Genomic DNA, 10728 nt, shown 5'->3' with positions numbered 1-10728 from the left:
AAAGAAACAAATAAACATAAAACACGCGTAGGGATATTTAAAAAAAATCCACTTCCTGTACGGGTTACTTCCCTTGTCATTACTTTTAGGTAGCAATACAGTAAGTAACATAGTATGTACATTGGCGGAAATTCTCAGGTCTCTAATCTACTAACTCATGTGTATTTTAATGACTGACTCCACATACTAAACTATAAAAACGTGTAGTTTACAGTATTTGTGGACACATTTCTCGAAATAAATTTATAACCAAACAAAATACTTGATTGCGCCAGGGACATGTATAGTGTACATGTATAATTATTTTATGACCCTGCTTATAAAATCATTGCTTTGACCTTATATTTATAATACATGCTTTTTACCACTTTGTGTACTATTTTACCAATTAGCATGATTGAATTAGTGTTGCATTCAAGTAATTCCCACAATGAACTTAACTGAAAACATAACGAATTTTTAATCACACTTTTTTTTAATTGTTGATAGTGAAGTTCAGTCACACTTGATGATGTTCATATACAATGACAAACAAACTTCGATAGAAAAGTGAATTTTAGTCACACTTTTGTTGATAGTAAGTTCAGTCACACTTGTTGATAGTGAAGTTCAGTCACACTTGTTGATAGTGAAGTTCAGTCACACTTGATGATTAAATAGTGAATTTTAATCACACTTGTTGATTATATAAATAGTGAATTTTTGCCACACTTGTTGATAAATAGTGAATTTTTGCCACACTTGTTGACAGTGAAGTTAAGTCACTCTTGTTGATAAATTGTGAATCGTAGTCAAGTGTGTTGATTAAATAGTGAATTTAGATAAACTTGTTGATAAGTAGTTAATTAAGACAAACTTGTTGATAAAATTAAAGTCCATTTAACCTCTTCAAGCCCAATAGATAGGAAAATTAGAGGAGTGAGCCCAACACGACAATTCGTACGTATATCTGTTGTTATCTCAGAGTGTTGTTTACATGTCTCAGCTCTGGGCGAACCTCTGATGACAGCTCGCCTAGAGCCAAAACATGTAAACAACAATCTGCGATTAAACAATATTAATGTGTTGGGCTTACTCCATACATATAGCTTACAGCATGAATTTTTTAGTGAGATTTAATTCCTGTATACTATCGTATCCATGGTAGGTTCATGAGGATTTCACAGAGTTTCACCTTGAGAGACGTTGTTTCTCCAACCACCTGAGTAGTATAATACATGATAGTCGAAAGCTTTCTGAAATAAACTTACTCTAATTAGCTTTAGTGAAAGTCCAAGCCCTTTTGAGCCCCATTAATATGAAAATATGTATCAGCTTAATCAATAATTTATGATGTTTTAACTATGAAGATTTTTTTATTGATTTAACCAGAGACTTGTATATCATACGTCTCTGGTACATCTAACAATGTGAGGTATTCTTTCTTGATTTGAAATTGATTTTACGGAAATGGATAACAATAAAATACCTCAAAACATTGCCCCAGATGAGGACATGGATCCACAGCCGTAGAGTGGGGGTACGTAATTTCGCACACTTTCGGTATGTTTTTAAATACATTTCCGTAAAATATTTATAACAAAAACATTGTTTTGCTGATAAATCAAATCATTAAAGAAATCAACATTCACAGGGTTCGACCACAGGTCCTGTGCTTCGACCAAGGAAATAGAATATTATTGAGGAAGATATCTTATTATTTTAACACAGTCAATGTTTTTGTAAATCACCTTTTAATACAAAAAACGAGATAATCTGCCCTAAATATTAGATTTTCGAAATATATCCATCAAAACGTGAATGTGGTTTGTGTTTAGGCCATCTTAAAAAAAATATTTGTTGTGGTTACCCAACTGTACCCACAATTTTCTCACTGTGTAGTTTTCAGGGTTTTTTGATGACATAATCTCGTATTTTCATATATCAATTCAGTTTATAACAAGAAAAAGAACTTTCAAACTGTTTAATTATCCAACAACAAAGCAACTCTTATTTATTTACGAAGTATCGGATTGGCTGCAGATCACAGCTTTGCCTGCAGTTTTGCAGGTCTTGCACATGGACCACACAACCCAGAATGCTGAATGCGTCTTTGTCAGTGGTTGATTTTGATCATGATATGCTGTCAACTTCACAGCATTTTTCAAAAAAGTCATCTACTTTCTGGGGTGTTAATACCAGCATACCAATGCAACACAAGTAAAAGATGGACAAGAATGCAGCAAATTAAGATAAATCGGCCTCTGGCAATGGACAGCAGTCAAAAGATTAGCCTCCACCTATAGGACTTCTTTTAGTATAGACCCATGTGAGAGTAGGACATGCATGGCCTAGTGCAACATAAGGATGGGTCTGATGTAGATGTTGTAGAATTAGGCTCTAAATCACCTAATGGATTGATGGTTTGTCTTATGGGCAAGTTTCAGCTCAATCCCACTGTTGGAATTTGAGAAGAAGTTTGAAATGTGAAATGTTTACGCACGGTGGACCCTTCGGGTCATGCAGATGACCTAAAAACTCCAATTTTTTTCCCAGTGTTTTGGATTGTCATATGGGAGAACTTGATGGTATATGTTTGATATTTCCAGATGATATTCTTTTAAATTTCAAGGAACACTTTAAGAGAGGTTAGAAGACCATGTTATTTCAAAAGTTGGAAACTAATGGCCTGAAGTTAAATACTATTTAATGTTTTTTAAACTCAGTGTACAGTATTTAGTACATATATCATAAGTCAGCATGGGATAGATGCTAATACAGAGAAAGTAAGGGAACTGAAGTCTGAAACCTGAACTGAAACTGAAACCTTGCAGCTCGGTGAAAGAGGTTCGGACATTTCTAGGTTTTAAGGGCTACTACAGGAAGTTTGTTAAAGACTATGCAAAGATAGCCAGGTCTTTGAATGATTTGTTGATAGGTCACCCTACAGCTAAGGTCAAAGGAAAGTCGAAAGGAGTAAAAGTCATCTGTGTCTCAAACTTTTAGTTAAGAAACTGTCAAAATTGAATTTGTCAAATGACCATGTATCTTATTTAATTCTTCCATTTTCCTTCATTAGAGGCCAGATAAGCCATAAATTAATCTGTCCAATATTTAAACTATGAAAACAATACTGGTAAATGTGCTGGAGTTTGAATGCTCCAAGAGGTGTCTTTTTAAGGAACTTGCACTCTTCCAATGAATTATACAGGCATTTGTTTTCCTAATTATCCATATATACTGGGATACAGATTGTGGGTCAGAAATCTTTGGGGTTGCTCCAAGGTAATTATATACACACTTGGCATGATAACAAATCCACACATGTAAAATGTTTCCAGCTATTTCAAATACAGCTTTGGGCCTTTGAGTCAACAACTTCATGTTCCACAACTTCATTGCTACAGTTGGAATATTTTTACTCTTCAGAAACTCAAAATAATCTCTGTTCTCGACACCCTTTCACATTCTGAACCAGTAATTGCTACAAAAGAAACATAACACATTTCTTTTTATTGCCACTTGCTGTCAATATTCCAGGATTCTGTATTTCTAGTCCTGGATACAGATTGATACTTTTATACTTTATGTAAGCAAACATCTGAACATATATACTATTCAATATGAATATCTCCATTTAAATTGGAGATTTAGATTTGTAATTAGATTAGAAATACAGAAATCTGTATTTATTAATGTATTTGATACATGTATGTAGATATATATCTGCATTTAAAATAAAGTCCTGTATTTGAAATACAGATATCCCTATTTTAAATACTGAAACCTCGATATGATTATTAAATAGATCTCTGTATTCAAATAAAGATATATATCACTATTTAAAACCAGAGGGATCTTTGCGCCCACCATTGAATGATCCATATCGGCAAAATGAAAGACTGATCTTTTGCTATTCTTTTCCCTTCTTTCACTCTTCTTTCACAACATTTAATAACCTTATATAACACGATATAGCAGGAACTACCTGCAATTGTCAAAATCCAAAATGGCGGCCTGTCAGCCATGTTGTTTTCTAATCGGTCTCAACATGCAAAATGCACGAGGGACCACAGGGAACATACAGATGAAATTTGAGAAAGATCCCTTTTATAATCTGGGAAACAGCGATAAAAAACTTCAACAAACATCTGATGATGGTGGGCTAAAAAGATCAGTTGAAAACTGAGAGATCAAGAGATGTCTGGACAAAAAATGTATGCCAGAACATGTGAAATAATATGGTTACATGAATAAACAACATACAACATATACTGTCAGTAGTAATCAAATGATTTTATTATTACACTTATACAGCTGGCTGGTGTGAGGTAATCAATCCTCCATCATCAAATTGACATTACCAGTAGTTTTGTTGACAGTATTACAAATATATACATATATATATATAAAACAGATCTTATTGGGAGGGAAAGGTGATAGCTAAATGAATGTGAAGAAAGTATATCAGTGATGTATGATATAAATAAGACTAGCCCCTCTAAAATTATAAACAAAATTAAATTTTCAAAATTTAATCAATCCTATATGTTTAAAACAAGAGGCCCATGGGCCTTAACGGTCACCTGAGATTTGAAATATTTCAGTTAATCTAATTGACCCTTTTTGGCCCCACCCATCAGTCCAAGGGGTCAGTCAGGGCCAACATGTGCATATCATTAAGCTGTCATCCCATGCTGATAATGTTAGGAAAGTTAGAATGAATTCCAATAGAAATCAAACAATGATTGTCAAAAATGTGATTTCCCTTTATAACCTATAGAAAAGTTTACCCTCAAGTTTACCCTCTCCCAAGGGGCAAATGTGCAACTCCAGGGTCATGAAATTCACAATCTAAGTAAAGCACCTTAAGACCCTTCTATCTATGAAGAGTATTTGATTCTACCTTATTTGGGTCTCGAAAAGAAGATTTTTGAAATTTCAGTCAATTTGACCCCTTTTAGCCGCACCCATCAGTCCCTGGGGGTCAGTCAGGGCCAACATGTGCACACAATCAAACTGTCAACCCTTGCTCATAATGTTAACCAGGTTAGAATGAATTCCAATACAAATCCAACAAATAATAGTCAAAAATGAACTGAACTTTCCTATATAAACTATAGTAAAGTTTACCGCCTCCCCAGGGGCAAACATGAGACCCCAGGGTCATGAAATTCACAATTTTGGTAAAGCACCTTAAGACCCTTCTATCCATGAAAAGTATCTGATTCTGCCTTATATGGGTACTGAGAAGAAGATTTTTGAAATTTCAGTCAATTTGACCCTTTTTGGCCCCGCCCATCAGCCCCTAGGGGTCAGTCAGGGCCAACATGTACATACCATCAAACTGTTATTCCATGCTGATAATGTTAACCAGGTTATAGAATTCCAATACAAATCCAACAAATAATAGTCAAAAATGTGATTTCCCTATATAAACTATAGTAAAGTTTACCCCCTCCCCAGGGGCAAAAGCGAGACCCAAGGGTCATGAAATTCACAATTTTGGTAAAGCAACATAAGACCCTTCTATCTATGAAGAAAGTTTGATTCCACCATATCACAAAGCTCGAGTAGAGAAGAAGATTTTTGAAGTTTAATCAGGTTGACCCTTTTTGGCACCATCCCTCAGGCCCCTGAGGGGTTGGGACCATATAATTCAGAATTTTGGTTGACCTTCAGCCATAGAAGCTTTCTGCCAAATTTCATTGAATTTGGTGTAGCGGTTTTGGAGAAGAAGTTAAAATGTGAATTGTTTACGGACGCACGACGACAGACAAAAGACGATTAGAATAGGTCACTTACGACTTTGTCTTAGGTGACCTAACCTAGGTGGAGAAAATCTAGTATTAGAATTCAGCTTGGCAATTCTTGGAAAAAAATTAGAGGCCAGTATACACATTCATTTAAAATGTCCCTCTTGTTGAATACAAAACTATTATTTTTGTTTTCCCTAAGTTTATCACTATCATATCTAGGTTATTGATCTCTTTATCTGTTTTACTGTATACTTCAAAAGCATGAGTTTGGGTTCCAGAGAACATAGGTATTGTTTTTAGGTTTAATGTATGTACCTGTATCACACCACGTCACAACATGACATGATACCATTAAATCCCAACTTCCTCAATACACTTTACCACCAAAATACATCACCAGCCGGCACCACCATACAGTTCGATAGGATAATCCCAGCCGGCACCACCATACAGTTCGATAGGATAATCCCAGCCGACACCACCATACAGTTTGATAGGATAATCCCAGCCGACACCACTATACAGTTCGATAGGATAATCCCAGCTGACACCACTATACAGTTCGATAGGATAATCCCAGCCAGCACCACTATACAGTTCGATAGGATAATCCCAGCCGGCACCAATATACAGTTCGATAGGATAATCCCAGCTGACACCACTATACAGTTTGATAGGATAATCCCAGCCGGCACCACTATACAGTTCGATAGGATAATCCCAGCCGGCGCCAATATACAGTTCGATAGGATAATCCCAGCTGACACCACTATACAGTTCGATAGGATAATCCCAGCCTGCACCACTATACAGTTCGATAGGATAATCCCAGCTAACACCACTATACAGTTCGATAGGATAATTCCAGCCGGCAACACCATACAGTTTGATAGGATAATCCCAGCCGGTACCACTATACAGTTCGATAGGATAATCCCAGCCGGCACCACTATACGGTTTGATAGGATAATCCCAGTCAGCACCACTATACAGTTCGATAGGATAATCCCAGCTGACACCACTATACAGTTCGATAGGATAATCCCAGCCTGCACCACTATACAGTTCGATAGGATAATCTGTCAGTACTTCATGCTGCCTCAATACCCTCAATGTGGTTAAAATAATTCAATATCATGACTGCTTCAATACCCAAATTTGTCATTGAGATGTGTTTTTCCATCCCCTGATTGATCTGCAAAGAAAAAATCATCAATTTACAAATGACAAGATGAAACATTGTACGGATAGAATCTCGGTATTGTTGAAATAGGGTTTAAAACATAATACATGTATAAACATTGCCAGGTGAAAAATCCATAACACACCTGTTATGCCAGAAAGTACTACAGGATGTGATGGGCTTATGCATTGTATAAATATATAGAAGAATTTGTTCAGAAGTTTTTTTTTTAATATTTGACCCAAGTGACACTGAAAATAAGTCCAGAAGATTTTTTTCCAAATAATTGTATTTCTGCATTGTAAGTAATTACTGCGACAATTATGATAATTTTGACGTCAGGTGTGACCTTGAATACATCAAGGTCATTCATTTATTACATATAGCACTAAATGCCAGCAATGTACTGGTAAAATATGACATTTGGCTTGTGGACTCTTTAAAATAAGTTGTTTGAATTTACATATGAAGTAAGTCAAGGTCACTTTCTCAGGCTTCCTCTAAGAAAGTTACCAGAGGAATGTACAACACATTTTATCAGATATGTATATAGAGTATAAATCTATAATGGGTACTTACTTGTTGGTGGTACCCACACAGCATAGTCAGGGTCTGTACTGTCATACGTCGTTCCTGTTAAATCAGGCTCCATTTTCCTTTTCTTATTTTTCTTCTAAATATAAAACAGATGAGTATTATCAAATACATTCAGACCTATTATCAAATACATTCAGATCATTCTAACTACACAAAATTTATATACAGTTGTATGTAAAATCTTCATGATCATCAATCATCAACACAAAAGCGATCACTGTTAATCATGATCAGAACAAGGTCTATAACTGTTCACTGTTCATCAGAACAAGATATGTTACTGTTAGCTGTTCATCAGTACAAGATCTTTAACTTTTCATCAGTACAAGATTTATAGCTGTTCATTGTTCATCAGTACAAGATCTATAGCTGTTCATTGTTCATCAGTACAAGATCTATAGCTGTTCATTGTTCATCAGTACAAGATCTATAGCTGTTCATTGTTCATCAGTACAAGATCTAAAACTGTAAGCTGTTCATCAGTGCAAGATCTATAACTGTTCATCAGTACAAGATATATAACTGTTCACTGTTCATCAGTACAAGATATATAACTGTTCACTGTTCATCAGTACAAGATATATAACTGTTCATCAGTACAAAATCTATCACTGTTCACTGTTCATCAGTACAAGATCTATAACTGTTCATCAGTACAGGTCTATAACTGTTCATCAGTACAAGATCTATAACTGTTCATCAGTACAAGATCTATAACTGTTCATCAGTACAAGATCTATAACTGTTCATCAGTACAAGATCTATAACTGTTTATCAGTACAAGATCTCTCACTATTAATTGTTCATCAATACAAGATCTCTCAGTGTTCACTGTTCATCAGCACAGGATCTGTTAACTGAGAATCAGTATAAGAACTGTCAATGTTCATCAGTTTAATTATATTATTACAACTTAACAAGTTCATAACAGTGTCATGTTTCATTACATAGTGGTGGAAAGCAACAACTTTTAACTGTTTTTCATAGAAAATTAAATAAGTTTAAGCAAGGGTATATATCACCCCAAAACAAGAGGCCCATGGGGCCTGTATCGCTCACCTGGTTGGATTAGACCAAATGTCAAAATATTGTTCATATTCAATTTGTTTTATTTGTAAATCTCAAACAATGCTATATATGGTTATAGTGTGGGAATCCGAACTGCTTTAAAGATTAATGAAGTCCAGACTCTCTAAGGTCTGAAAGACCTCAAGAATTGTTTTTAGAACATGCATTCATCACTTTATGACTAGTAGCGATTTAAAGGAATTACTTCTATTTCCCCTATTGGGCCCCGCCCCTTTGGCCCCTTTGGGGTCAGAGTCACCATTTATGTAAAATCTGCTCCCCTTCCCCAAGGATGTTTCTGACCAAATTGGGTTCAAATCCATTCATAACTTAATAACAAGTAGCGATTTAAAGGAATTACCTCTATTTCCCCTATTGGGCCCCGCCCCTTTGGCCCCTCCGGGGTCAGAGCTACCATTTATGCAAAATCTGTTCCCCTTCCCCCAAGGATGTTTCTGACCAAATTGGGTTCAAATCCATTCATAACTTTATGACCAGTAGTGATTTAAAGGAATTACATCTATTTCCCCTATTGGGCCCCTCCCCTTTGGCCCCTCGGAGGTCAGTCACCATTTATGCAAAATCTGTTCCCCTTCCCCCAAGGATGTGTCTGACCAAATTGGGTTCAAATCCATTCATAACTTGATGACTAGTAGCGATTTAAAGGAATTACCTCTATTTCCCCTATTGTGCCCCGCCCTTTGGCCCCACCGGGGTCAGAGCCACCATTTATGCAAAATCTGTTCCCCTTCCCCCAAGGATGTTTCTGACCAAATTGTGTTAAAATCCATTCATAACTTGATGACTCGTAGTGATTTAAAGGAATTACCTCTATTTCCCCTATTGGGCCCCGCCCCTTTGGCCCCTCGAGGGTCAGAGTCACCATTTATGCAAAATCTGTTCCACTTCCCCCAAGGATGTGTCTGACCAAATTGGGTTCAAATCCATTCATAACTTTATGACAAGTAGCGATTTAAAGGAATTAACTCTATTTCCCCTATTGGGCCCCGTCCCTTTGGCCCCTTTTGGGTCAGAGTCACCATTTATGCAAAATCTGTTCCCCTTCCCCCAAGGATGTTTCTGACTAAATTGGGTTCAAATCCATTCATAACTTGATGACAAGTAGCGATTTAAAGGAATTACCTCTATTTCCCCTATTGGGCCCCGCCCCTTTGGCCCCTTTGGGGTCAGAGTCACCATTTATGCAAAATCTGTTCCCCTTCCCCCAAGGATGTTTCTGACTAAATTGGGTTCAAATCCATTCATAACTTGATGACTAGTAGCGATTTAAAGGAATTACCTCTATTTCCCCTATTGGGCCCCGCCCCTTTGGCCCCTCCGGGGTCAGAGCCACCATTTATGCAAAATCTGTTCCCCTTCTCCCAAGGATGTTTCTGACCAAATTGGGTTCAAATCCATTCATAACTTGATGACAAGTAGCGATTTAAAGGAATTACCTCTATTTCCCCTATTGTGCCCCGCCCCTTTGGCCCCTCCGGGGTCAGAGCCACCATTTATGCAAAATCTGTTCCCCTTCTGCCAAGGATGTTTCTGGCCAAATTTGGTCAAAATCCAATTAGAACTTTTTGACTAGTAGCGATTTGAAGCAAATGTTGACGGACGACGGACGGACGGACGACGGACGACGGACGGACGCTGCGCCATGACATAAGCTCACCGGACCTTCGGTCCAGGTGAGCTAAAAACTATTCTAAACAGAGAATGGGATCTGACAAACTTATACATATCAACATGACACTGATACTCTAGCTAGATCTAGCTATATAGAGAGTTAACGTTTCCACACAGTGTCTTGGCCTTGATCCTCGCCTTTTCTATTTCAGTAGTATAATAGGGGTTCAAATAGAACTTTCTAAAAACTGGTCAAATCAAAATTCTGATCAGGAAAGCACATTGGTTGAAAACAACAGAGAACACTGAACACATAAAGTATGATTGACAGACAGTATATTACAATAAAATTATACTGTTTAATACATAATATCCAAATTTATGTTGGTGTATGAAATAACACCTCTGTTGTCAAAATGTTCCCTCCATCATGGTCTTTAGTCAGTCAAATCTGCCTATAAAGGCCACTAATGACAGGTGGTCATTATATAGAGGTTTACACTAAATACA

The 10728-nt window shown here is 36.8% G+C and overlaps 1 protein-coding gene across 1 annotated transcript; it reads right to left on the bottom strand.

Moving 5' to 3' along the window:
• Positions 1–6131: 6131 nt before the first annotated feature.
• Positions 6132–7573, bottom strand: LOC117322616. The gene is made up of 3 exons (XM_033877555.1): positions 7501–7573; positions 6891–6933; positions 6132–6795 (listed from the first exon to the last, which is right to left on the bottom strand). The coding sequence occupies exons 1-3, from the start codon at positions 7571–7573 to the stop codon at positions 6132–6134; spliced, it is 780 nt and encodes a 259-aa protein (XP_033733446.1).
• Positions 7574–10728: the final 3155 nt, after the last annotated feature.

This window comes from Pecten maximus, chromosome 3 (genome assembly GCF_902652985.1).
Source record: "Pecten maximus chromosome 3, xPecMax1.1, whole genome shotgun sequence".
Taxonomy (NCBI): Eukaryota; Metazoa; Mollusca; class Bivalvia; order Pectinida; family Pectinidae; genus Pecten; species Pecten maximus.
This window is presented reverse-complemented; position numbering and strand designations above follow the sequence as displayed.